This window comes from Amblyomma maculatum, chromosome 5 (assembly GCF_055883805.1).
Source record: "Amblyomma maculatum isolate TAMU_Amacu chromosome 5, ASM5588380v1, whole genome shotgun sequence".
Classification (NCBI taxonomy): domain Eukaryota; kingdom Metazoa; phylum Arthropoda; class Arachnida; order Ixodida; family Ixodidae; genus Amblyomma; species Amblyomma maculatum.
Genome location: NC_139348.1, coordinates 107,583,533 through 107,611,192, shown reverse-complemented (window position 1 = coordinate 107,611,192; position 27,660 = coordinate 107,583,533). Strand labels below are relative to the sequence as shown.

General features: G+C 46.8%; 1 protein-coding gene across 1 annotated transcript; it reads right to left on the bottom strand.

Moving 5' to 3' along the window:
• Positions 1 to 731: 731 nt before the first annotated feature.
• Positions 732 to 27,363, bottom strand: LOC146189159 (uncharacterized). Its single transcript, XM_084605195.1, has 6 exons — positions 27,323 to 27,363; positions 20,495 to 23,509; positions 19,375 to 19,534; positions 14,122 to 14,398; positions 11,205 to 11,491; positions 732 to 839 (listed from the first exon to the last, which is right to left on the bottom strand). Exons 1-6 carry the CDS (start codon positions 27,361 to 27,363, stop codon positions 732 to 734), a joined length of 3,888 nt encoding a protein of 1,295 aa, XP_084461321.1.
• Positions 27,364 to 27,660: the final 297 nt, after the last annotated feature.

Here is a 27,660-nt window from a genome sequence, read left to right as displayed (position 1 = left end):
AAGCCAAACTAGCTAAGGAGTTTAACACTTTGCCAAACTTTGTGCAAGTCAATGTTAAAGGGATACTGAACAAAAATATTGCCGCCGAGATTTCTAGCACAGATGGTAGCTATCGCATTGAGAGTGACCAAAACAACACCTAATGTACAGAAATGAGTGGAAAGTATTTTAATAAATATTTTTCAAATCGCCGCACCTATCGGCTTCCTGTGAAAGCTGACATCGGATATCACGTCACTTTTACCTGCCTCCCTAGCCACTCCCATCGCGAGCGGTCGCACCCGTTCATTTTTCCCTTCCTCCATGGCACTCGCGAAGCACACGGATCGACGTGTTTTAAGCGCACAGGTTTAAACCACGCTGCATACAATTCATCCTTCCCTCCCAGCGTGCAAACTATTGTCGCAAGTACGCGCCCTCTGTATTCATCACTTACAGAACTATTGCGCAGCCACGCGGGTATTTTAAAATGACATCTGGACATATATAAAGATTCTGCTGGCTCCATGCACATTGTTGACAAATAACCTCACAGGTCAGGCAAGAATGCAGTGGCAGGGTCGCCACAGAGATAGTTTCATCAAGCTTACCTTGTGCATAGGCATGTATGTGCTTTGGAAGCGGAGGGGCCTGGCTGTTTTTCTTCCTCGTCTGCAGCATTGTGTACAGTGCGATGCGGGGAATCGACACTGCGTGTAGACGGTCACGGCCGGACTAGAGGGAGAGCGCACTCAAGAGTTGAGACCGGCCGTGAGCCGGTCAACCAAGTTCAGGTGCGGGGCAGTGGCGGCAGAGCTGGCAGTGCCGCGGTAAAGCGCCTCCACGGGGCCATGATGTTGCTGAGGGTAAATGTGACGTTACATCCGCTAGCTCACAGTCGGGTCTCGGGAGCGCACTGCCTGTGATCCGGCAGCTGCCCAGAAAACGTCAACAATACAGCCATCCGCTCAAAACTAACCCGAATTACGTGTCTGTACTAGTGTAATCGTGTCTTAAGAATGCAGTTATGGTGCTTTCTAAATATTTTGGATATTTGCTTAGTATACCTTTAAACGGGTAAAACTGCAAAGCAAAACAGTGCCAAAGTCGTAATTAATCTAAGCAGAGTTAAACACCGGGTAATTTGTTTCAAAACTGCTGCGAGCAGCTTCATAAATTAAGCTTTCATTTCTGCAAGCTCGAAATCTTGTGGCATATTTCCTTATTGATGTTCAGGGCATCTGTAGTATGCAGATCGTAACCGTGTGATCTGGCTGCATGGTTTGCTCGATCTGAGCAGTGGTGTTTTCAAGTTCATTACACCATGTATCCGCCGAGTTCAACCTGGCAGCTCACTCGACCAACGACCAGTGGTCACAGTGGTACCTCCAGTGGTGTACAACCACTGGACTGTCGCCTCTGACAGCAGGTACAGCACCAGATGTTCCCTTTTATACAGTGTTCTGCAACTTTATCAGAACCGTTTTTAAAAATTCTCCCACCTTAACCAGAGGTTAATTTGTGCTGAAACTGCATGCATTGTTTGTGCGTTGACCCTTTTGTTACACTGAGTTTGACCATGGTGATTACCTTGTTTGGCCGCGCATGAGTAAAAACCAAACCATCTGCGATGAGATTGAGGAACAAATCACGCCACCGCCGAGATTCCAGAAAACGACACTCGTGGCGCCGTCTGGCGTCGCTGGACGAAGGCACCGCTGTTCTATAGCGCTCAGACAACTGTGGTACCTTTCATAGTGATGCTAGAGGGCGCCACCGCTGCCCTTCGCCGAAAAATTGGCGTTCGCGTCTTTCGCTCCGTCATCCTTGTTACAGATGGTCTGGTTCCTCATTATGCGGGGCCAAACCAGTTAAGTACCACTGTAAGACTTACTACGCAACGAAAGGGTCGATAACGCGCAAGCTTTCTGCGCAGTTTCACCGCAAACGTGCCTCCGGTTGAGGCGGGAGAATTTTTGAAAACGGTTCCGATAAAGTTGCAGAACACTGTAGTTCACGGTGTCCTCGACTCCATAGTCTCGGCAATTGCTGTGAAACAATGTCTGAACCTAAGCCTAACCAAAGTAAAACCAAAGAAAATGCCTTCGCTGCGCTGAACTATGTCGGCTTTAAAAGACATTCTCTCCGAGATGAATCTCCTGTCCCACTCGGCACTGACTCTGGCAATTTGCAGTTTTGCTACTCTTCGTGTGGAATGTTGTATTTTAACACACTAGCCAAGATTTGTTTCGAGAAATTGCTTCTGGAGAAAATAACTAATTAGTCTTGAACTTTTGGAGACAAATGCTGCATTTCGAATTTCTATCTTGTTCTTTTCGGTGCTTAGCATGCAAGGCTGATCTTGAGGACCATGGAGGTTTATTGGCTGTTTCCAAACCTCGATCCATTGAGTAAGCCCCCTTCGAGTTGAGTGATCATTAAGTAGGTGTCTGCTTTGGAGCTTCCTTTTTTCCCTTCTAATTTCCGCGTGTCCTGCATTGTTCTTGCTCGACGTGACGCGGCTTTCCTGGCGAAGATATGACGCTAAAGTGAAGTTGCGGGGTGCTGAATACTCAATTTTTACTGTTGACAGTAATTGGGTGCTGTCCTTCATCTCCCTAGTTGGCTTAAGATGGCTTTTAAACTATGGAGGCACGCATGCTGTACAAGGCTCCAGCACTGAAAAGCCAGCTTAGAGGGGCATGAAGGACAACACCCAATTACAGTTAAGAGTAAAAATTAAGGCCATGAAAAGCTTTTTCTTAAAACTAGAAAATGCACACGAGTAATAGCTATCCCTTCAGCCTATTCCGCAACGCAAAAAATTACGAGCGACTTCAGCGATAAAGTAGTAAAAGGCAAGCCTGTGTGCTACATTCTGATAAGCAACTGGCACTAATGAGTAATTAAGTAATTAAATCGTTAAAGAACTAGTTAGTATTTAAGTAGATAATCTATTAAGCAATTAATCATTACTTAGTTAACTTTAGTCATCCATTGATAACTAATTAGTAATTGATCATTGATTGACATATGGCCCTATAAGGCACGCATTCGCGCATACTGTGGTGGTGCTCTGTGATTGGTCGATACCTCTATGACGTCACCCCGCCTCGGTCAATCAGAACGTTGCAAAAGCGGGACACATTTTGTCCACGACAGCATGAGCCATTAAAGGCTTTCGCCTTAAAATTTAACCTGGCATCATTAACACCGAAGATATCAGCGATCGAAAATTACGGTCCCGTTATCCCTGAACTCGATCAACGCACGCCCGCGTGCAAGAATCATGACCAAGTCGCGACGGCGCCCCACCACGCTTCGTTCTACCCGCGTTTATTGGAAGCGTTCAATGAGGGCGCATACAACATGCCCTTATGACGCCACATGGCAGGTTTGAGCGGGGAGAACGTATCACCCCAATTAGTTGCGAGCCCTCTCAAGGAGCACTTTTAAAAATTACTTGTGAATTATTGACTCTACGCAGTTATTTTTTTTAATTTGGCGCGAATATTCACAACGATCAAGTCTACCATTAGAATATTGGAGAGAGAGAGAAATAACATTTATTGCACCCGTCAAAAGGTTGGTGAGGATCCGAGGCGAAGCTCTGTCCCAACCATGTCCTCCCCCTCAGCCGTCGACCTGGATCCCTTGGATCTTAGCAGCGGCCAGGGCAAGACGGATGACTTCTCGTTGCCCTTTTTCGTCCTGCTTGAGAAGTAGTGCCTCCCAGGACTCATCTGTTCGGTCAGGTTCTCCAAATCTAGGACACGTCCATATCATATGGATCATGTCCGCTATGCCATCGCAACGTTTGCACCTGGGGCTAAAAATTTCCGGGTGCCACTTGCTGTAAAGCTGGGGGTGCGGGAATACTCCAGTCTGTAGCTTACGCCACATAACCTCCTCGCTTTTGGTGAGTTGCTTACACGCTTTTTGTAGTACTGATCTGCCTAATTTGTAATGATTTAGGATATCTTGGTAGGTGTTAAGGTCATCATCGAACTGCAGGGGCTCCTCATCGGGCAAGGGGTACGGGGTTGCGCATAAGTCGTCACTGGGATCCCGGAATGTAGCTAATCCTCGGGCCAGTACGTGCGCTTTCTCGTTCCCCCTCAACCCCTGGTGCGCCGGTGTCCAAATGAGCGCGACCTGCTCTGCCGGTGGTGAACTACTGGCCAACACTCTTGCTGCTATGGCCGAAATGCGGCCCGCGTCAAAGTTTCTAATCGCTGATTTCGAGTCTGTAACTATAATTTTGACCTGTTGTTGTGTTAGAGCTAGCGCGATGGCCACCTCTTCCGCCTCCGTTGTGGTCGAATTTCTGGTGCTGCAGCATACTACCGAGCCCCCGTCTTCTCTATAGTTGCTACTGAAACACGTCCCCTACCGTTCGCGCATTGTGCGGCATCTGTATATAAGACGTCCTGTCTTCCCTCAAAACGGGCTTGCAGCGCTGTTGCTCTATCACTCCTCCGGCTCTCATGGTAAACGGGGTGCATGTTTTTGGGGAGCGGAGGTATTTTTAATTTGTCTCTAACCTATCTAGGTACTTTTTCTGTACGTCTGGAGCATGCTTGCGGCTCATACCCCAGTTTTTCCAAAATGCTCCGACCAGTACGACTGCGCAGCAGTCTCTGGTATTGTGAAGTCCTTGCAGCTTCAATGAGCTCTTCGACGGTATTGGAGACCCCTAGTCTCATAATCTTGTTTGTCGATGTATTGGGTGGTAAACCTAGTGCGTTTTTATCCCTTTACGAATGAGAACGTCAAGTTTCTCCTTTTCTGCCTTGTGAAGCCGTAAATACGGCGCCACGTAGACTATCCTACTGATTATAAAAGACTGGACTAGCCTAAGGAGGTTAGCTTCTTTCATTCCCGCATGTTTGTTTGCGATCCGCTTCAGGAGTCTACAGGTTTGACTGGTGCTAGCGTCTAGCCTCTGTATCGTTTCCGAGTTCCTGCCGTTGGCCTGAATTCGTAATCCCAGAACTCTAATGGTTTCCACCGTTGGTATAACGTTACCGTTGACCCTGAGTGTTATTTTTGGGTTATCCTGCTTTATACGCCGACGATGGGGCGATCGCATTGACGTGAGAACGAGCGCTTCCGATTTCTCGGCCGAACATCTGAGCCCGATCGGTTCTAAGTATCTTTCTATAACTTCGATTGCCCGCATGGAGAGTCTGTTCAATTTCACCGTCACTGCCCCTGCACATCCACAGAGTCAGGTCATCTGCATATAATGTATGGTGTAGCCCTTGGATTTCGTCTAGTTTTGGGGGGAGACCAATCATGGCGATATTAAACAGCGTCGGGGACAACACCGATCCCTGTGGTGTGGCTTTGTTTCCCAGTCGAATACCTTCTACTGTGTGTCCCCCCATACTCATAGTTGCCGTTCTATCGCTGAGGAAGTCGCGTATGTAGTTGTACGTGCGAACTCCAACATCTAATGCACTGAGATTCTGCAGAATAGCCGAGTGCTTCACGTTGTCAAAAGCTTTTGACACGTCTAGACCAACGATCACCCTGGTGTCTACTGTTGAATTGTGTATGATCTGTTCTTTTAGCTGCAGCATGACATCGCATATGCGGCCAAATGCGGTCTAAATCCTATCATGGTGTTCGGATAGATATCGTTTTCCTCCAAAAACCGGTTCAGCCGGGCCTGAACAACATGCTCCATTAGTTTCCCCACGCATGACGTGAGCGAGATCGGACGCAAGTGTTCGAAACCCGGCCGCTTCCCCGGCTTCGGGAGGAATACGAGGTTTGCGGCCTTCCATGTCGCCGGCAGCCGACCTGCCTCCCAACGCTCCTGCATGAATGCTGCGAGGTGTCGGATCGACGCGTCGTCCAAGTTTCTTAGCATTCGATTGTTGACTCTGTCCGGACCTGCAGCAGTCTTTGTTCTCAGTCTATTAATTTCTGCCCGGACTTCAGCAACCGTTATCGGGCTATCTAGCTCCGGGTTTTCCTGGCCCTTGTAATCAGGCATTTGTTGGCCTATACCCTCTGCACAGTTCAAATACCGGTCTCGGACTTGGGCTATGAGAGTAGCCGCGGTCCCATCAAAGGTATGTATTAGCCTGTGAATTTGCTGCCTGGCCTCCAGTTTAGATTTGTCGGGATCTAGAAGATGCCGAAGTAAGTGCCACGTACTTGCGTTCCCGATATTCCTGTCCAGTTTTTCACAAATGCTGCCCCAGTTTTGCCTTGTTAAAACAAGCGCATATTCTTCAATTTCTTTGTTAAGCACTGCCAATTCTCTGCGCAAGTTCCTATTCCCTCTTTTCTGTGTGAGTCTCGTTTCTAGATCCTTCTTCTTACGCCAGAGCCTGACCATGTGACGGTCTACTCCTTCAATGCCCTCGTCAACCTCCACCTCCTCCATTGCTTCGTTGACCGACTGAATGACCTTTTTATTCCAATCGTCAATGTTACTTATGCCTTCCTCGTCACCTGTGCGGCCATTTCGGAAAGCCTCCCAGTTCACCAACGTTGCCTTTTTGGTGCGGACGACCGGTGGGCCGTTATCTACTACGATTTCTATAATTTTATGGTCGCTGCCTAAGTTTTCACCTGTGTTGCACCACGTGGCATAAATGCAGCCTCCGGTTAGAGTTAAGTTCGGAGATGTGTCTATCGAAACGCTGTTACCCTGGCGGGTTGGTTTCAGGGGATCCGTCAGAAGCAATAAGCCATTCTGCTGAATGCTGTTCCATAGTTCGCGTCCTTTTACCTGCGTGTATCTATACCCCCATGCCGTGTGATGCGCGTTAAAGTCCCCTACTATCAACAGGGGTCCTCCTTTCGCGATCACTCGCGCTTTGGCGAATAGCTCATTGAAGTTGCATTGACGTTTTTGTCGAGGCGGGCTATATACATTGAGGATGAATAGACTTTTGAATTTTCTTTTTTGTGGGATTATCTCGATTAGTATATGGTCAACATTTGTTGTCCCGGTATTATGCTGCAGCACCGTTATATTGCTTTTGACAAGGGTGACCACTCGCGTGTTGTCATCTCGTCCCGCGTATGATTTGTAACTCGCTAGCTTAGCGTGCTTACTGCACTCCTGCAATGCGATTACTTCGGGTTTGTCAATGTTCGTCAAAAAAGTTTCCAGTACCGCGCGTTTGCGACTGAAGCCCCTACAGTTCCATTGCCAAATGGTATTTCTACGGTGATGCAGAGCCATTTTTAATGTTATGAATCTCTTGGTAAACCAACTGAATTCTCTCGTCTCTCCTCTGCGGCGGTTTCTGCTGCTGCTGCTGCTGCTGCGGCTGTTGCTTTGGTCGAGAGCCCTCCATTATCGTCTTGGACGACGGCGGCTGCAGTCGCGGGAACGAAGAGGAACGGGTTCTTGTACGGCTCTGGGACCGGTTGTGGGACTCACTACGCCCATCGCGACGACTAAAGCGGACCTGTTGCAGCTTCTTGGCCTCCTCCTCGGCGGCTAGCTTCTGTTTGGCTGCCTCCTCGGCGGCTAATTTTGCTTCCCGCTTTCTCTTCTTGATAACGTAGGGTGTACGGAAGAGTTCTTTGCAGCGTCTGTCTCCCGTTAGGTTGCCCTTTCCACATAGGCGACATTGGGGAGTGCACTGGTGATCTTCGGGCGGCGATACCACCCCACAACCACGGCACTTAGGTTTTTCACTATCGCACACATCTGAGCGATGACCAAGTTCCCCACATCTGAAGCAAACTTCATATCTTTTTTTGAACAATCGACATGGCATAAGCATGCCTTCAATCCTGACAAATCTTGGGACTTCAGGTTCCAAAAAGGTGATAATAATAGTGGAAGTCTTCCCCATTCGCCGCACCCCAGCGACCGTTGGGTTCTGTGGATCCTTCCTCAATGCTCTGAACAACTGTTCTTCCGTGAATGTATCACAGATCCCATGGACTACTCCTCGGCCGCAATCCTCCGGTGCGATCAGATTGGCCACCACTTCATGCTCCTTGTCATCGAGTTTAAAGCAACGGATTGCGGCTACCTTCACGCCTCGACTAAAGTCCAAGGAATGAAAGAGCACCGTACCTTGCTTTCCGTTGACACACCATGAGTCCAGCTCCGACCAGCTGATTCCGGCAGCCATGGCGAGGGCCTGACTAAGCAGCGGGCCCGACGTGCGTTTAATGACGGCTAGACCTTCACGAGGCCTAATAATCACCTTGATACCTTCTTCCGGGAACCTCGGAAGATTCATAGCTATTGACCGTTCAGCCAATTTTCTTCTAGTTGCTTTAGCAGCGCCATGAGCGGCTTCCCCGTTTGGAACGCGGTGTTGCACCACCTTGTCCTCCTTGGAATCATTCAGAAGCGTCCGCTTGGTTTTCGATTCAACCTTTTTCCTGAGCGTTTGTACCCAGGTGCTGTCGTAGTCTTCTGGATCGAGGTCAGTACCTTCTACGGTCACGTGCATCGTCATTTTTGGTCCACAAACGCGGCGGTAGACCAGCGGTGAAGGGGCCTCCGGGCCGGTCTCCTCGGCCGAAGCCGCGCTAGGCCAAACGGGCGCTAGCGTTTCGCAGGTGGTCCGCACAAGACCGACAATAAAAACCAAACTGCTGCACTCACAGTCACAAATTCGGTGTCCACAAGATCACGACGCCTTCCGACGCACAATGGCACCACTGAAACCAAATTCCGGTGAAAATTAGAATATTGGAGAAAGTACCCTTTCAGGGGCTCTCCTGCAGCTGCGACGCTAGGTCGAAACTTTCGATGATATGACGTACAAGCCAGAGTGCGGCAAACGCTTCATTCAATCCAGTTGAGGCAAGATTATCTGATTCTACCTCTAATAATAACAATAAGTTTACAATAAAAAAAAAGGCGCTGTATCTGTCAAACTTTTTGTGACAGCTGACCGCGCCATAAGGGAGTGGAGGAATTGAGTGAAAGCGGAAAGAGAGAAAGGTGCCATAGTGGAGGGCTCCGGAGTAATTTCGACCATTTGGGAATCTAATGTGCACTGATATCGCACACACAGGTGATGCCACAAAAAATGGCCAACATAAACGCGATCAGTATCCCTTCTAATACGCAGACACATCTAGGTTCGTACGAAAGCGGATAGCGATGCGCTAAATCTATAACTTTTGGAGCGAAGCTCCATTTCTCGCATGCAGAGCTCAATGATGCTTGGAAGTGACCTCTGACAGCAGGTTCGCCGTCACCACAGCTGTAGGTTCAAAGGCTGTGGGCTTTACAGTCACGTCCGCCGCAGCGGCGACCGTGTCGCTATAGTCTTCCGAGTACACTTTAACTCGGTCAGCTCTCCGCTGGGGCTTGCGCAGTGCGGAAACTCACCGCGCCGGCGCGCCCTTCTGCTGGGGTGCCGCTACCCTCCTCCTCCTTGCGGGGAGCGCCACGTACAAATAGCCGGTGAAAAATCATCAAGTCAGCCAAGTGACAATTGCCAAGAGCGAGTGGTTGGAGCGACAAAGCGTCTGCTGGCGTCGCATGCACAGGGTGGTTCTGTATAGGACGTCAGTGTACTTTGATCCGTTAACTGAATATTGGTAGTGTTCGATGCAACGCTCGGTCGGCCACAGCTTGAAGTTTTCGCTCGACATACGTACGGTTTGGATGAGTTGAACCCCATAACTTTTTTCCCCAACACTTTGATTTCGTTTTCATAGTTGTTGGAAATTCAAATGACTGCGGGTAGTACGTGCGCCATATTCGTCATACGTAAGTCTTACCGGTAAAAAAGATTGGCGAGTTATACATTAGTACATTGGGAAATGCGGTATACATCTGCGCCAAACGTGACTTCGGCTAGACACATCACTGTGCCCTCCAAAGGAGGTCCTCCAGCCAATGGCGTCCTTTGTTTATATAATGACGTCGGGGTGAATAGACTACATTTGTAAACCTACAATTAAGCCAGCTTACATTTAAGGTTGAAATACATGCGCGAAATTTGGGTACAGTGTCAATCACACTTAGCGGGAATAATACAGCTCCGGGTGGCTGCACACGTGCTTAGTGCAATTGCGCCCAAAACGATAGCAACCTAATGCAGTGGCAAGCGATCACCAAGCAACAGATGTAGGTGCATCTCCCCTTTCTCCACTGTGCATTGAGTTGTGGCCAGGTTGGATGCATTTGCGTTCCGAAGGTACGTGGTCACGCGGATCCATGTTTCCGCTGTGTTTGCTTCTGTATATTCTATTTTCCGGTCCCGCCCTCCTTGTCGACAGGTTTCGGCTTTCGCGCTGACAGGAAGTAGCGTTATGGTCAAATACGACCTTGCTCCCTCGTTTGTTTAGACGCCAACCGTTAGTCCTCACGACGCGGTTCTTTCGCAGTGACCCCGCACGCACGTTCATCTTTTGGACCAAAGATAGATAACAAAGGCGCGAATCATTCGGTGCTTTTCGCGAAGGGAGCGGGATTTGCCTAAATGCGAAGCGTTTTACGTAACTCGATCTGGCAGGGTTTGCTTGCCGTTGCTGCTCACGAAGTTCTTCCAAGGGTCCAGCTCACCGCGCTCGAAAGCAGACGAAAGCGTTTTAACGAGCCTCAGCTGCTCCAGCACACAGCGGTTCGTTTGAGACGCTTTCAGAACGGCGCGCTGAAAGACTGGGAAACAGATGGACTTCTAGACAGCACTAACAAACAATCCATGCTCGGGGCTCTGGACACTTTCTTGTGCAGGGAGATTCAAAACAAGAAAGCAAAGAGGCAAAATATGAACATTCTAACGCTTCTTAGAGACCAGCTACGTAGCTTGTGCCATTACTTAACGCGCGATATCATCTACAGGAAAACAAAAATTGCTCAAAATGTACTCGGAGTCGAACTCCGTACGGCTTCCAGCTCAGGAGCTGTACTTTCGGGCGTACCATCTGGGCTGGCCGAGGAAAATCGAATACCGGACTCCTGTCAGCAAGTATTCCGGGACTGCCTGGGACTGAAAACCGAAAGTAACCACTGCTGAGCTTGACTCAGGAACAATATAGGGGCTACGCATGCATCTACTGTGCACGAAAGCTGACTTGCAGGTTTTTGTAACTGAAATCTCAGGTGGCGACGTCGTACGTGTATTGTATTTGACTACAATGCAACAAGTACATTTTCATATGCCACAAGCCCTACCGAACTTGTGTTTTACTTCGTACTGATGACAAATGCCATGCATTTCTGCTGATGTCCTGGAGCTCACGGAGTTTGGTGACGCGAGTCGTAGCTACCTTACGTGCAGTGCTGCAAAGACTAGGGCAATGCAGTGTGCAACGTAGGAGCGAGCCGCGGTGCTCCCACAGCCAGTTGCGTCGCCCGCACAGTAGGGAGTCCCTGGCCGAAGATCGTAAATGCTGATGGACCTATCGCTCGTCCCCGGAACGGTGCAACGTGGTTCTGGATCGAGATCATTTGATGTGCCCGATGACCGCGATAGGCGGCGCCTCTCTCGTTGTAGGCGTCGCCGGAACCACAGTAGGTGGCAGTCACAAGACCATGGAGCTCCTCTCAGAATAAAGGAACCTGGAAAATATGAAACAATGCAGTACCTGAGCTTATTGAATGTGTGAAATGTACAAGTAGAATGTCCATTTTGAATTGAGTTGCGGAACATAAAATCAGGCCTAGTTTTGAACTTTCCATTTGAAAAAATAATTGAAGGCTTGTTGAAATTAGGGCTGTCTCGCAGTAGAAATACCGCTGTGTGCTCTGCAGTGCGCAGAAAGAAGAAAACAGTGGTACTTTCAGCAGGTATTTTTATGACGTCACCCATGTAAGCAGCAATGCTTCACGGGGTTAATTTGACCCTGCTTTCATGTGAACGGATGTACAGGGTCGTCAATTTCTAGCTGAGACACTACCGCTGTCTTTAAAGCGCCATTGCGTCCAACCTGGCCACGCACTCAAGCTGAGTGGCAGCTGGTTACGCAAAGCACTACCGCCAGGTCGGTCTGTGTTTGCATCATTATGCTTTCATATGCAGCCGCGTTGGCAGCAGTGATGTTTCGAAGAGAGTGGCCGTGGGCTTCGGCTAGAAATGGACACCCTGTACATTATTGTGGGGTTGTAACAACGGGCAAGTGCGTTTCTCCCGCTTACTCGAGGCTGACTGTCCAAATCGCCGGCTCCAGCCTGTAATCGGTAGTGCACGCTGACCACACCGGACCGTGCCCTCGGCAATAAAAGAACAACACGTGAAGACAGCACACATGCATTTATTGCTGCAGCAGTAACGTCAGCTAACGACATAATACGCTAATTAGGGAAACAAGGTCGTCTGACTCAATAGATGGTCGCCCTCACTGCGCGATAGGGCGAGCTTCCTCGGAATTACTCCTCCGCGCGTCAAGTTATGAGTACCCTTATTCTCTGTTTCACGGGAAAATCTATACAAATAATTGATATCTATGTTGCTTCCACCTCCCTTATATCGTTCACTCTATTCTAATTGTATGGGGCATAATATGATAAAAAGGGTGCGCAAAATGCCGATTTCGCCTTCTACTAAAACATTTTTCTTTAAACTTGATGCCGAAGTTTTGCCTGTGTGGCTTCACAAAAAAAATATTTTCGTTTCTTCTATTAATTGTCGGCTAGTGGTACACATGAAACCATCGAACACTGTTTTATTGCCTGCAAAGATGCAATATTATTTTGGGACGTTCTGCAAAGAACATTGAAGAAATACTTTATCTTGAGCTCCGCACCCGGGATCCTGAAACACATGTCATAATTCTCCTTGTCTACAGTGAGGATGACAGTAGCGATGACAATGACGCTGCAATTAGGGATAATGGCAATGATGACATTAGCGATGATAATGACGGTGCATTTAGTTGATAATGAGAGCAAACATGATGCACCGTGTGCACCCAGCGACGCTCAGGCTTTCGCATTTATGCAGTGTAGGTTCCACAGTGCTCTCGGAATTTGGCTGATTCCACCTCGTTATTTACGCGCTTTAACCACATGATGATGATAACAGATTGTTTGAAAGCTTGCATGACAGGTGACTTAGCACCAGGAAATGCTCCCGTCAGTCGACTGATGCCCAAGAAACGCGAGGGAATAAACAAAAAAGTAAAGTGTCCATTCTGCTGTATGCCGTCTGGGTGCAATGTAGGTACATGAATAAATGAATAAAAACCGCACGGGCAGAATGAAGCAAGACAAGGCTAAGGAGGACCTCCAGCTACAAGCTTGGCTGAGTTTAACCGTCCTGGAGATTTCTATATGACGTGTAGCTATATGAAATCTTTTTTTTTTGTTATTTTTTCTTTCTTAAAACTCGCTCTTCTGCCATTTCGGCTGACGCGAACACTCGTAACTTTTTCCATGATTAGGTATATTAGTGAAATTTCGGGAACTTATACCCCCTGTATCACGTTGTGCAATTAGCCAAGAAAAATAAAATCATGCGATAAGTTATGTTATTGTCGGATTTGTTTTAAGAAACTGCTTGTCGAAACCATTGTTTTTGGTAATTACATAAATAAAATGATATTTGATGATATCTTAGTTAGGTTCATTACACAGCTCACGTCTCTTTGTATATAACTGCAAAAAGAGTGTTCGTTGTAAAGGTGTATATAAGAGTTATGAGTGCCGGCGTGGGATGCATGTTTATTAGATTTCTTGGCACTGAAGGTAAAATATTTTCCATTTATTTGAACACTATGGTTACAGCACGAAAAAGCAATTTTACTATAGACCACTAATTGCATCTTTGTTTTTGATATTAAAATTGATTTTGAAAAGTGGCCTCCTACATTAAAGTGATGTGTTCTGCACGGTTACAAAAACTAACGACTATAATAAATATGCGGCCGATTACTAGCTGGCGATTTCTGTGTACAGAACCAATTTAACAGAACAGCATGTATAAACTTGATATGGTTATGCGGTCATGACTCATCAACAAAGAAATAAACGAAAATGAAGGGCATGTGGACACCACCTTATTCTTGATCTTAAAATATTGTTGTTGCCTGATTAGTATATAGGCACTGCATTTGGTAAGCAGAGTAGTGGCGGGCTATCGAGAAGTGTTGCATAATTACTGGTCACCTCTAGAGATGGTTAGTGTCAGTAAGTAAGAATGTTGAAGCGTCACGCGAATGCTTCTAATAAGAAGGCCCAAGCTGTTCACTTACTGGTGACGTAGTGGGAGAGTCGGTTGTCCCGAGTGGCGTCGCCCTGTTCGGCTTCCTCTTCGTCTCCAGCTACGAACGACGTGAGCGCGGCGTTGTTCGACAGGTCCACGCTCAACCGTGGGAGCTCGGCCCACCGATGCAAGAGGCCCAGAGGCAGGGACTCGAGCAACGGGCAGCCCCGCACGCGTAGCGTAAAGGGACCATGTGGGTGGAGGCCTTCGAAGGCATCGGCCGCCACCCAGCGAAGCGCAGAGCCGGTCACACTCAGCTCGCGTATCTGCGTAGGGGAAACGATTACTCCATTTAGTTGTTTCAGAGTAATGAACAGGCGAGCGTTGAAGATTGAACTTTCTTAAGTCTTCTTTTCCAAAACAGGCGACGAGTAAATTCCACTGCTGCCGATGCTGAAGATGTTAGCAGACACATCAGAAAGCATTGCGGTCATGATGTAAAGTTTAAACAAAAGCAGACATGCTAGAATTAAGGACGTTATGGACGAGGTGTGGATCATGATGGACAGGCTGGAACCGATAGTTTTGATGACAAAAGCAAACTGAAATCACGTAATTTTTTTTTTTTTTGTCACTGCAGGGTCCGTATTCCGAGTTTGCGTGGTTATCGAAAGGGTCGCTATCTGCCCGACCTCGAGTCATCTGATTGGTGGACGTATGAGAGCCTGATGTAACTGCCACTTCCGGTTCCGGCGTTTCCACCAATCAGATGACCCGAGATCGGGGAGATAGCGACACTTTCGATAACGACGCAAACTCGGAATACAGATCCAGTTAGCTTGCATTTTCAGATTTGAACGTTAGAAGTGACTATTTTTGATGGCTTAATTTATGAAATTTTCTTAGAATGTTCGACACTGTTTCGTTATTGCCACTTCAAAATGTGAAACTAAACATTCATAACCGTGTATACCGGCGTGAAATTCTTTGGTGTGACTCAACTTTTACGAATGGAATTTCATCTGCCGGTGGCGTAGGGCGATATGCCAGACTAATAGCATTTCCCTTTTACTTTCGGTAAGTCTCTTCTAGACGGTTTGACCTAATTCGTGTGTTTGAGAGTTAGGTGGAAATCACAATCGGTCCAACTGGCTTAAGGAATGGTCATACGAGTTGGCTCATAACTGATTTCAGCTCGAAGTCAAATGGCATGAAATGGTAATTCTTTCTTAAACAAGTTAGCGCCAGTTATGATTTTCACTGAGCGAATTTAAGTCGCTCAGATCTTCACCAAAAAATATGTTTTAGTAAGGAATATGCAACAGAGTCCTAGCTGCTGAGTGTGTCAGCTGCGTTCTAGAATTTTATAAAGTAAAGGCTGACGTGGCCTTTAAACGAACAATGCAGTATCACTTTTGCAGAATACCACATTCAGTCGTGTCTGCTAATAGGAAAGAGAGTGGGCTGTCAATCATGCCATGCAAGAGCAGCTGTGGAACACGCTACCCACGTCCCTGTTGTCGGGAACCTGTTGCAGCGTCGCAGGCGGTGGTGATCGTTCAGGCGGAGTCTATACATGTACATACAGGCGCTCTAATTCTACGTGCAGCGTACTTGCAGTCATGATATTCGTTCTCGCGAGAAGACGACTACCGGCGCAGTGTCGCGTACTTTCCGGAGGTTTTTTGGTGACAACAGTGCAATCCTGGGGGTTAGCATACTGTGAAACTTTTAGCGTGTCTCCCCCCCCCCCCCCCCCCCTAAAATTTACGAATCTTATAGAATATCGAGATAAAGGGAACGCTAAAAAGACGCAACAGTTAAAGCTCTCATGCTGTTTCTTCCGTGCACACGATTAATGCGCCACCTTCTGTTAAGAAAGGGAAAACGGTTTAGCCCAACCTCACGCTCTGACTAACTTTGTCAGAGGACAGTGGGATCTTAATGAATGAGAAAGTCGTCGAAAAAACTCAGAATTCTGCAGGTTATATTTTTCAGAACTGCGTAGCACATCAGTCTGGCTTCTGGCTGAATGTTTATTTATTACAATTTGTTATTGGTCTAATGTGGTGGTTGGTCAGGAATTTGTGCGTCAGTTAATTACAAGCGTATTATTTTAGCAGCAGGTGAATTATGAGGAAAACGCGACGGGTCACGGAGAAATTAAACTAAATGTAATCGTTTTCTTGCATGCCTAACAATTCTACTCGCACTCTAGCGTTCGTAGTCTGAAACGCGCGAAAGAAAAATGGCAACAGAATGGGAATTATATACCTGGCATAATTAAGAAATGAACTCTGCAGAGACGCAATTAGTGCCGGCGCCGTCAAACATTTATGTTTTCTTGAAGGCACCCAGTAATGAACATCAAGTAAAATCAGAATGGAAAAGAAGGAACTCCATGAGAAGTGTTGCGAATTCGAGCGCCTGCCGTCTTGTCCAGCTGCTATGGACAGCTGTTGTACAACAAATTCCGACAATGAAACAAGCCCTGTTTGGTTTAGCCTTGCAGTCACATTATAAGAACCTCGTGTATACGTAATGAGAATCAAACCGAAAATGGCGTCCATTTAGCGAAGCTAAGCGAAAGAACATGAACTCTTGCTCTAAAACAGAAAAAAAAAAAAGGTTATATTGAAAGCAGGAAACCCAAAACGTCGCGTGGAGAGACTGCGCGCACAACCAGGGGGGTATAAATGCATTGACTGTAGGCCATGGAGTCAAACAGTGAAAGCAAAGGCCTGTATAGTGTGTCTGTGATTAGAATAGACTCCCAAAGATTGCCTACGTGTCCACAGCGCCAATTTCATGTTCATTCATTGAATGGATGAGTATTATGTTAATTTTGGAAAGGCGTCTCTTTTTGCCCCGTGCACTGTATCAACTTGCCCGACGGAGAAAATATAACGTTTTGAAGTTGAAATTTCATTACATTTTGCTGTGTTCTATTTCAGCTTGCCTTTTCATATCTCCTGAGCACGATTCCAAGGGGGGGGGGGGGGGGGGGGGATTAACGCGGAATAGTTGTTTTCTGATATCTATAAATAATAGTACTAAGAAATATACTTGTGATTGTCGCATGTTTCGCGTCATACCTGTTTCAACATAAGATCGCATCGCTCCACTGCGATGGTTAATTGGCTAGGGCGCTTGACGCTGAACCCAAGGAGGCGGAATTAAATACGGGCCGCAGCGGCCCCTTCTCCATGGAAGCGAACAGCAAGATGCTTTTGTTCTGTGTGATTCACTGCAATGTAAAGAACCCCAGGTGTTGGAATTTTCGGACTCCTCGATTACGGCGCAGCTCATAGCCTGAGTCGCTTTGGGACGTTGCCGCTGAGTGAGTGAGTGAGTGAGTGAGTGAGTGAGTGAGTGAGTGAGTGAGTGAGTGAGTGAGTGAGTGAGTGAGTAAGGCTGGAGTGTCCAATGAGAAGCGGGACAGTTACTGCGCTTTTCATTGTCTCGTGAAACATTTGCAATTCTGTTTTGCATCCAAGCTATTGCAAGTAAGTGGTTGCTTGTGGCGATGCCTTGGACAGTGAGTGAGTGAGTGTAAATGAAACCAAACAATATCCTGTCCTTAAGCCTGGAGATACCATTCATTGTTTGATGGTCGCAACTCACTCACTCACTCACTCACTCACTCACTCACTCACTCACTCACTCACTCACTCACTCACTCACTCACTCACTCACTCACTCACTCACTCACTCACTCACTCACTCACTCACTCACTCACTCACTCACTCACTCACTCGCTACGTTTCGATGGAGGCGAAACGGAGTGGCGTCCGTGGGCTGCACGATGTCAGTGCACGTTAAAGAACCCCAGGTGGTCGAAATTTCCGGAGTCTTCCACTACGGCGTCTCTCATAGCCTTAGTCGCTTTGGGACGTTAAACCCCACAAACCACAAACCATCACTCTCACTCACTCACTCACTCACTCACTCACTCACTCACTCACTCACTCACTCACTCACTCACTCACTCACTCACTCACTCACTCACTCACTCACTCACTCACTCACTCACTCACTCACTCACTCACTCACTCACTCACTCACTCACTCACTCACTCACTCACTCACTCACTCACTCACTCACTCACTCACTCACTCACTCACTCACTCACTCACTCACTCACTCACTGTCCAAGGCATTGTCACAAGCAGCCACTTACCTGCTATAGCTTGGTTGCAAAAAAGAATTGCAAATGTTTCACGAGGACAATGAAAAGCGCAGTAACTGTCTCACTTCTCATAGGACACTCCAGCCTTGCCATGATGGAAGAGAAGTTGGAGCGATAATGAGAGAGGTGCCATTGTGTTCCTAAAAACGTGGAACTGAAACGCCGTCAACGAAGAGGGGGAGGCCTTATTAAAGCAGTGGAGGAAATGTAATCGAAGTTGAGTCCAAGCTCCTTGCAGACGCTTGGAAAATACGGCGGCAACGTTGCCACAGTAGAATCGGTTGTGCGGAAAAAAAAAAGAACACACAAGCGCTACAATCCGGACGGGACAAATTCAAGACGCAGAACTTGCATTGACACTAGGATTCAAATAGGCAAACCGAACTGGTGTGTAGAAACAACAGTAATCTGCGACTTCGAATCTGTATGGACAGCTTTTTACGAGGAAATATTAGGAGCCTATCGTATTATGCGAATGAAGGGCAAAACATCCCTGGAACGCAACATTTTATGCATACAGACACACATGGGTTTGGAAGGAAATGGAACCATAGGCCGCGTCACTCAAGGTTACACGCGCCTAGAGGTTCTGGATAGGTCTGGGCAGGCATTAACAACAAACTCAACCAAGAAACGATATATGCTTTCAGCCCGAGATTAGAAGCGCCTACAGGCCGGCACCTACCCCATCTTAGTAAGATATGCTAAGAAAGTTTGCCAGCAAGACACGATAAATTATGCCCGTAACGTGGAGGGTCGTCCAGCCTCTGCCACCCGCTCTGAACATATAGCAAGAAAAACTCAGATACTGAGGAAAGCACGAGGAGCCTCGAGAAGTGGGAGGCGGTACGCGCAAGCTCAGATACCAAAGACTCAGCTTCAGCTGGTGAAGATGGCATGGCGGGCAACTACCGCACTTGGACTACAGGAGTTGGTACACCCATCCTCCCGATCTGAAGAGATGAATAGTCTTTTTATTTTTCTCCTACTTCGCCTCTATCAAAATGCAGCCGGGTAGCTGGGACTCAGTCTCTCTACCATTTGGTTATCCAGCTGAACACCATAATTACTTTTCTGAAACTCCGAGTCATGCAATGTCGGGCGGGCTCACCTTTTTGCTGAAGGCCCACTGGATTTGATAAGATAAAGTTTGAGTTGCTTCGTCTACGTGCACGTCCAGCGTGTGCAGCGCCTTGCCTTGAAACAGCATCTCTTGCAATCGAAACGCCCTCGCGCTGGAGTAAGTGTTGGTCCTTATGCTCCGCAAGAACCTGCAACATATATGACACTCTTGTTTACGAAGCAGAATCGCCCGGCGACATCCGCTGCAGTCAGGACTACAAATCCACAAATTCGATATGCTGATGAATATATACAAACCAAAATTGCGCCCGTGCGCTGTGCAATGTCAATGCATGTTTTAAAGAACCCCAGGTGGTCGAGAATTCTGAAGTCCTCCGCTACGGCGTCTCTCATAACCTCAGTCTCTTTGCGACGTTAAACCCCATAATCCAACCGAACCCAGCAAACCAAAATGAATTGGCAAGTTTGTTTGCTTTTTTCACCAGCTTATCGCGACCACCCTTCTGGGAAGGAATCGACATCAGCTATTGCGACCACCGTTCTGGGAAGGAATCTACGTGGCCGCCTCCACATGCAACATAGGCTAGAGGGCAGCCTCCTCTTAAACTTCAGGCTGACGATCCTACTGACGATCCTGTCGACAAGCTCAAAATATGAAAGCCACTTCAATACTCTAATTTGCAGCAATAACATTTCTAGATTTAAATTCAGAGATCCCTGCACAGAATGTGCTGCGATGACGCATAAACCAAGTATCGCTATTGTGATTTCAGCCTTTTTTTTTTTTACAAAAGCTCTCCCGAAGTTTCATCCGTGACAAACGGCTGGGTACAAAGTGCTGAGCTACTCAGATACTCAGACAGAACTGTATAATTGATCGTTAATGAGCATGGTGTCATGTTCGCGCTGTGCTTTCTTTGAGTCATTGATTACTATAACCTAACCACCCTGTCTGATCTGGCCTCTTCAAAGTTAAGAGACTTCACTTTCACAAAGTTTACGAACAGGCTTGATTGTACTGATGCAAAGAACACTAGATTGCACTAGAACACTAGAAAATTTTATATGCCACACCGATCGTGGCCGCTTTCTTTCCATTCGTGGTATCAACTAGGAGATGCACAGAAACATTGTTCGGCCGACCTTACTTGAGAGCGTCCAAGGTGCGGGCATCGAGGAAGTCCAGCTGGAGGTGCGCGATGTCCAAATGATGAATCCTGACCAGGAGTTTGAAGCTTCCGCTGTCCAGCTCTTTGATCAGGTTCTTGGAAAGGTTTAAGCTGCGTAGGTCTCCTACATGTTCCCAGAGGCCAGGGTCTATCTCACGGATGCGGTTCGACGAGAGGTCCAGGTTTCGGAGTTTGCCCAGACTGGTGAACGAAGTGGCAGAGAGCTTTTCGATGGAATTTTGACTGAGTGAAAGTTCACTGAGCTTAGGCGCGTTCACATCGGGCACATAGGTGAGGTTGCAGTCGTTTAGAGTGAGCACACTCAGTGGCAAATCAAAAGATCCGGGCTCCACTCTGAGAAGAGGGTTGCGAGACACATCCAAGGTTACCAGGCGTGTAAGGTTCTTGAATACCTGTGCCGGAAGCACTAGTATTTTGTTTGCGGACAGATCCAGGAATTCAAGGTTGAAGAGGTGATCAAACTCTGATGTGGCGATAAGTTTTATCTTGTTGTGAGACAAGTCGAGATGCACGAGAGTGTATTTCACAGGTGTAAATGATTTGGTGAAGGGTCTCGCTAATGCATTGTGGGACAGAGATAGATCCACCAGTGTGGTTTCTTCGAATGCATCGTCCGCAAGGGAAGTGATCTGATTGTTGTCTAGGCTTAGCACCTGTAGCCGGGTCATTCTTGCGAAGGCTTCTTCTGGCAAGGAGGAAAGCCTGTTGTGGCTCAGAAGGAGAACATGGATGTCGGACGATGCTTGAAAGCTTCTAGGGGAGAGGTGGACGATGCGGTTGTGGCTAAGGTCTAAAACTCTGACACGCGGTAGTTCTGACGTGACTTCGACGGATACGTTAACGAGCATGTTGTGGGACAGGTTGAGAAAGCTCAAGCTGTGACGTGTCGTCCAAAAGAAATGACGGGATATACTTTCGATGATGTTGTGACTAAGGTCGAGGGAAGAAACATTAAGAACAAAATCCTCGGCATTGTTGTTCAGCTTAAGGTGGCTTATTTGGTTGTATGAAAGATTAATATGAAGAGATGGATGCGTATTCTGGTTGACTATGAATTGTATGTTGAAATGCGACAGTTTGTTGAAACTAAGGTCAATATCCCTGAGTTGTGGAACGTCGTGTAAAGCTGCCCTGTTAAGTCCTGAAATCTTGTTATGTGACAGTCTTAGCTTCGTGAGGTTGTGCAGCTTGTTGAAAGCGTTGCTCTCAAGCTGAGATACTAAGTTCGCAGTGATATCAACAGTTTGCAGACGTGTGAGATTGTTAAAAGCACACGGTTGTATTTCTTCTATGCTGTTTCGCTTAACAATTAAGGTCGCCAATTTGCTCTGAATGGTACTGTTACGGCAGCTTTTTGGCACAGTACGCCAATCATTCTGCATCGCGTTCAGCACTATTAACTCGCTCATGTCGTTCAGAGTTGTCGGTTCTAAATCTGGAAGCATGTCATAGGCAATATCCAGACTACTGATCCTTTTGCATGCATTGAGAAAGCTGTTCACTGTGTCTGATTCAAATCGAATGCCAGAAACGTCGACCACTCTTAAACTGGGGCATCTTAATGGAAACCATTTAGCTTCAAGCGCCGCTAAGGGGTTGTACGCAATGCGCAGATCTGCCAGCTTTGATAGCTTTCCGAAGGCATCTTCCTCAATGTACGTTATCTTGTTTCCACTCAGGTCTAGCGAAAGAAGGTCATCAAGGCCATGCTTGAAGTCCTGGCTTTCTATAAATTTCAAATCGTTATCAGCCATAATCAGTGACTTCAGCCTGGACAAAAATTTTATTGCGATTTTCGGTACCGACTCGAAGCCGTTGTTTGAAAGGTCAAGAACACGTAGGCTCACCCGACAGGAAAACAAGTCGTATTCACTGAGCCGCGACAAGCGATTATCACGAAGATTCAGCGTATGAAGCCTGCGAAGCTTTGCTATAGCGCGAGGGAACTCGTCGAGTCTGTTGTGTGATAAGTCCAAATTAGTTACTACGTCGTCCAGGCCTTGGAAGAGCTCTTCTGGAAGCATTTCAATGTGATTAACCGAGAAGGATACATGCCTTGGAGCTAGGAACTTAAACAGGGTTGGGGGCACGTAGCGGTGGTAGTTGTCGGACAATATAAAATGGCGCACCGTGACTCTCTTCTGGTTCACGAATAATCTCGGCGGAAGCTGGGAAATAACGTTTCGGCCGAGATGCAATGTGTCCAGGTGACTGGTCGGAAGCGTCCAGTTTGGATCGAGACGCTGTATCATGTTGTCGGCCAAAAGGAGATAAGATAGATTCCTGAGCTGGGTCAGCGTTTGTGCTGGTACGTGCTCTAAGAGATTGCCCGTAAGGTTAAGCCTCACAAGGGAAGGTGGAAAAGGAAGTCCGTCGATTCGCAGAATGTGATTGTTATCCAGATCCAGGATAGTCAAGTTGCCGAAGCTAGAGAACGTTGCGTCCTTGACTGACGTCAGCATGTTGCTGGACAAATGAAGGCTTCTTAGAGCTGGAAGCATTCGTGCCACGGTTGTCATGTCGTGTACATCTAGGTCGCCGATGCTGTTGAACCTGAGATCTAGCCGCTGAAGTCGAGTGAGTGGAAGAACTGCTTTATCTGGGAAATCGGTCAAGTGATTTCTGCTCAAATCCAGGTTAGTCAGGTTAGGTGTGCTTGCGAACGCGTCATGGTCGATGTAGCGCAGCGGGTTGTCGTTTAGGCGAAGGGACGAGGTCTTGCTCGCACTAAGGTGTGCGGTGCTTTTAAGCGTTCTTAATGACCGGCATTGCTGGATGGTCACGTGAGAGTACCCTCTTGTTTCCGGAAGCGTGGTGAAAGGAACTGCACGGCAGAACGCTTTCAACCCGCTTCGATCGCACTGGCAAAGCGCGTGGAAGTCGCAGGGGCCATTCCAAATTTCCGAGCTCAAAGAAATGTCTTGCGATGCCGCGAAGATGAGGAGGCCGAGGGAGATTAGCAGGTGAAATGTGCTGAAATAGACACAAAGATGACATCAGTGCAGAAAAGAAAAGGTAGCCGGAGTTGGACTAAGCAACTCCCTGCTGAGAATAGGTAAACAGTACACAGTAATCGGTGTGTGCATGAAACTATAAACATTAATCCCTGTTTTATTATTCAGAGGAACATTTGGAGAGGTGCAAGTATGGGAGCAGCACAAAGATGTGAAACACTGCTGTCCTGGTCCTTAAGTCTGCAGCTGTATGGACTTCGCAAGGAGGGGCCGCGCTGTTAAGCGTACATTATACTTCCTGTGTTGTGCTGTCGCATTCTGAGGTTAAGCTGGTTTAGAGTGAAATGCTCCGATGCGTGGAGGAGTGGCTCTGGCACGCGTGATTTTCTTTCAGCTGCGCGTGCTTTGATAAAACTGACCTGATTAATAGATCAAATGCAATGTTTCAAAGCTACCATTTCGTAGTGCGCTGCTGTTGGACGCAGCATGCGCTGTTCCTTTGATTTTTGGTGCTCGCTTCTCTATACAGGGTGTGTCAGGGAAGACGAAGTAACTTTAAAAACTAGTGAATTCAAAATAGACAACAAAACTATTTATAGGAACAAACTTTCTGCCGCTGCATACAGAATACATGCGTAAAATTCCCCCATTTATCTCGATAATTAATTCAATATCACTTATTAACTTGTTAATTGTTTCAGTTTGGTGATTAGTCCAAACGAGGAAATCAAAGATGATAACAGGACGATGCCATATCAGTTTTTGGAGCGAAAAGTTTTTTCTAAAGTCGTGCAGTACGAGGAAATGCGACGCTTTTTTCTCTACGAAACCGAAACAGAGCTCAAAAGACGTGCACGAAGCCTTGTACAGAAGCGACGTCCAATAAAGACGCAATGCAGCGGCAATGGCGCCAAATTCGAATTACGTGCTGTACTTTGACGTGTCATGCGCATTATTTCAGTCCGTCACTCTTATGATAACACTGCAGAAGGAAATGACTGGTTTTTCCGTTGCGCAAAGAAAAGTTGCTTCGTTTCAAAAATCGATATGGCATCATCTTGTTCATGCATAGATTCGAACTTCCCAGAGGCCGCCGAACTGCGACAATTGAAAAGTTAATTTGATAACTTTCGTTATTTAGCTGGATGTTTAGATATGTTTTATGCATATTGCCTCAGAAACACCAGTCAGTTTATCATGCAAATATTCTTTTTTATTCGAACCTGCTATTTTTAAAATTACTGAATGTTTTTTTTTATTCCTTAGATACCTTGTATATAGTGTGCACAAACAAGCCAGATCGAAGATGTGCTAACATTCTTCATCATTAACACATTGGCTTCGGATGTTTTAAGGCAAATTTCTGCTCCCTTAAAATTTGCTTCATCAGGTCATATGCGTGCTTATGACTCTGCTTCCGCAGCCTTTATTGATCATCACGAATATATTTCGTTCTGTGGTCCATTTTAATCACATTCTTTCTATAATAGCATGATTAACACTGGAAATTAGATTCACAATAGCTAGATCAACGAATAAATTATAAAGCATCAAAAGCATGGCTGCCACAAGGAGCAAGCTGTGTCCGGTACGGTTTATACGATACTGCGCCTTGGGAAAGACTTGATAGGAAAACATCGCTTTACGAACGCGTTGCAAGTTCCGAGCCTTTAAAAGTCAACGGAATAGCTAAGCGGGCGAGTTGGTGATACATATTTATAAATATGTACAGCGCTTGTGGTGCGTTATTCTCTTCTTTCGTCTTCGAGTTTTGCGCTGTTATATTTATAAATTATACACTTTACTAGTCGCTCTTTCGCAGAACCTATTTACACTCTTTGCAGCACACCACGCAACTGAAGCTACTGTTGCTAGCGGTAGTGACGGAAACACGTAGGACTAGGAATAACTGTTGTAGGTTAACTGCTGGTAGGATTAATTGCTAGCGTAGAATGAGTGAACGGTCATTCACCTGCCAACTACACCTCCCAGAAAAAAAATTCGCCATTGTCTGCATTCTGAGCGAATTGTAACGGGCCCATGATTCTTCGCTCAGTACGCCGACAACGCCGATTAGGGATTTTCAGCAAAAAGGGGTCTTTAACGCTATCGCGTTAAATCTGCGACGCTAAACTATGCGTGTGACGTGTGCATGCTATATCTACGTACATGACTATTTCGATGTCGAATTGACGTTATGCCTCAATTACTACACATCAAAAGTTTGCTATTCCTCCCCCCCCCCCCCCCCCCCCCCCCCCTTTACTTCATACGACCATTCTTTTACTCATAAATCACGTCAGTTACTTCTTGCGCCGGCATTTGAGACCGTTTATTATCTTTTCGGCTACCTTCGACATACATAACCGAGAAAGTTTGAAGTTTATATTTTATACCGGATGCGTATAGTCACTATATGACTCCGACGGTAGCCTGCGTATAATTCGAACTTGCTCTGCATTGATGGTATGCTTTCATCACCTCGCCTCAACTCGCTCAAGTGATACCTTCGAGTTACTGAATCCTTATTAATAAAGCCTTTCTCACTTTTTCAGGCTACTTTGCTGCGTTTCGAAAGCGCTTTTAGGGGTACAGTCAGCTCTCCTACTACACTCACTTCATTCAAGCATCTCAATTGGTGTATGGGAGGAGCACTGTGTAAGACTAGGTGACAAACATGCAGTCCCTTTCGACGTGATAGGCCTGTGCTGGCGTTCCAGCTGAACACTCTGCTGGACTGGACGATGGCTCAGCTTGTGACGGCCTTACCAGGAGGGAAGCACCATACGTAGGAATGGCTGATTGAAAGACTAGCTGGCGTTGTATGTTTGCAGTTTGATTAAGGCAGTAATCACATATGAGCGCTGAAGTCTGCACTATTCCAATCCTGCACTATTCCAATCCTCTCTCAACGTTCTTTTTCCAATGTGTCACCTGCATGCCTGTGTTGGTCAGTGATGTTCCCCCCTAAATTTATTCTTTGCCTTCATTTTGGATCTCTCTGCTGCCATTTGGTTTAATTGGTGCTAAAGCTAAGATAATTGGCTATCTGGAGGGCATCTTTTCTTTCATTAAATTATTTCGCCTTTCCCTCTCTTCTGGATGACAGCAGTCTAGTTGATAAGCATTAAAACATTCTTTTAAGCTCTTTTGATATGTTTCTCTGGGCACTGAACTTCTTTTCCCCATCTTCCAGACAATGGAGTTCAAACTTTAAACCCCTTGCATAAATGCTACGTATGCAATCCTGTGTTGTTTTTTTTTTGTTTTTATACATACGCGACCTTTCTCGTACCGATTTGTGCCCCAAAACCTCTTCACTGTACGTGGTTGTGTGTCTGCTGGTGCAGCTATCTGCACTAAAAAGTGTGCGTACAGAAGAAACCGTTTGTAACGAAGATCCTGTATTACAAACAGCGCTCGTATTCTTACCCGTACAGTGAAGAGGTTTTGGGGGACAAATCGGTACGAGAGAGAGAGAGAGATTATTATGCTTATTAAAAGTTTTCTCTCTCTCTCTCGTACCGATTTGTCCCCCAAAACCTCTTCACTGTACGGGTAAGCATACGAGCGCTGTTTGTAATATAGGATCTTCGTTACAAACGGTTTCTTCTGTACGCACACTTTTTCGTGCAGATAGCTGCACCAGCAGACACACAACCACGTGCGGAATAGTGTGTTCTGCAGTGCAGCCTTCATTGCACCATTGGAGGCACTAAAGCCCAAAGTAAGCCTCGTCATGAATCAAAGCTGTCACAGCTCCGTAGTGCATACGGAGCTAAGTTATTTGCCGCACTCGGTTCCTTGATTGCACGAAGAGTTGCGTACTTACCCGTGGGGAAGGAATGGAGTGAAAGGCGTGGGAATGTGCATGTTCGGTAGTCGACGGTAAGTCCGGGAATATCCTACATCCGAAGCCCGGCTGGGTAGTCGCTGAAAGGAGCTCTGCTGTATCCGAATGAAACCACTGTCTCTACCCACGGATCACTGCGCTGCATCTCGCCAGGCGGGCCCTCCGTATATCGGAGCACTCGCTGGGACCGTTTCCGATGGCCACATCGCATATTGAAGCTGCGTCACACTGCCGCCTGGTTGGCAACGCAGAACTAAATCGTCGGGCCACCACGCCGGCTCTACACAGTGGTCCGTCCTCATACGCAGAAGGCTGTC

Coding starts and splice junctions, on each gene's coding strand:
- LOC146189159 (XM_084605195.1), bottom strand. CDS start 27,363: ATGCACATTCCCACGCCTTTCACTCCATTCCTTCCCCACGG. Junction 14,399..19,374: donor AGTGGGCCTTCAGCAAAAAG/GTGAGCCCGCCC, acceptor TCCCCTACGCAG/ATACGCGAGCTGAGTGTGAC. Junction 840..11,204: donor TAGTCTTTGCAGCACTGCAC/GTAAGGTAGCTA, acceptor ATTTACCCTCAG/CAACATCATGGCCCCGTGGA.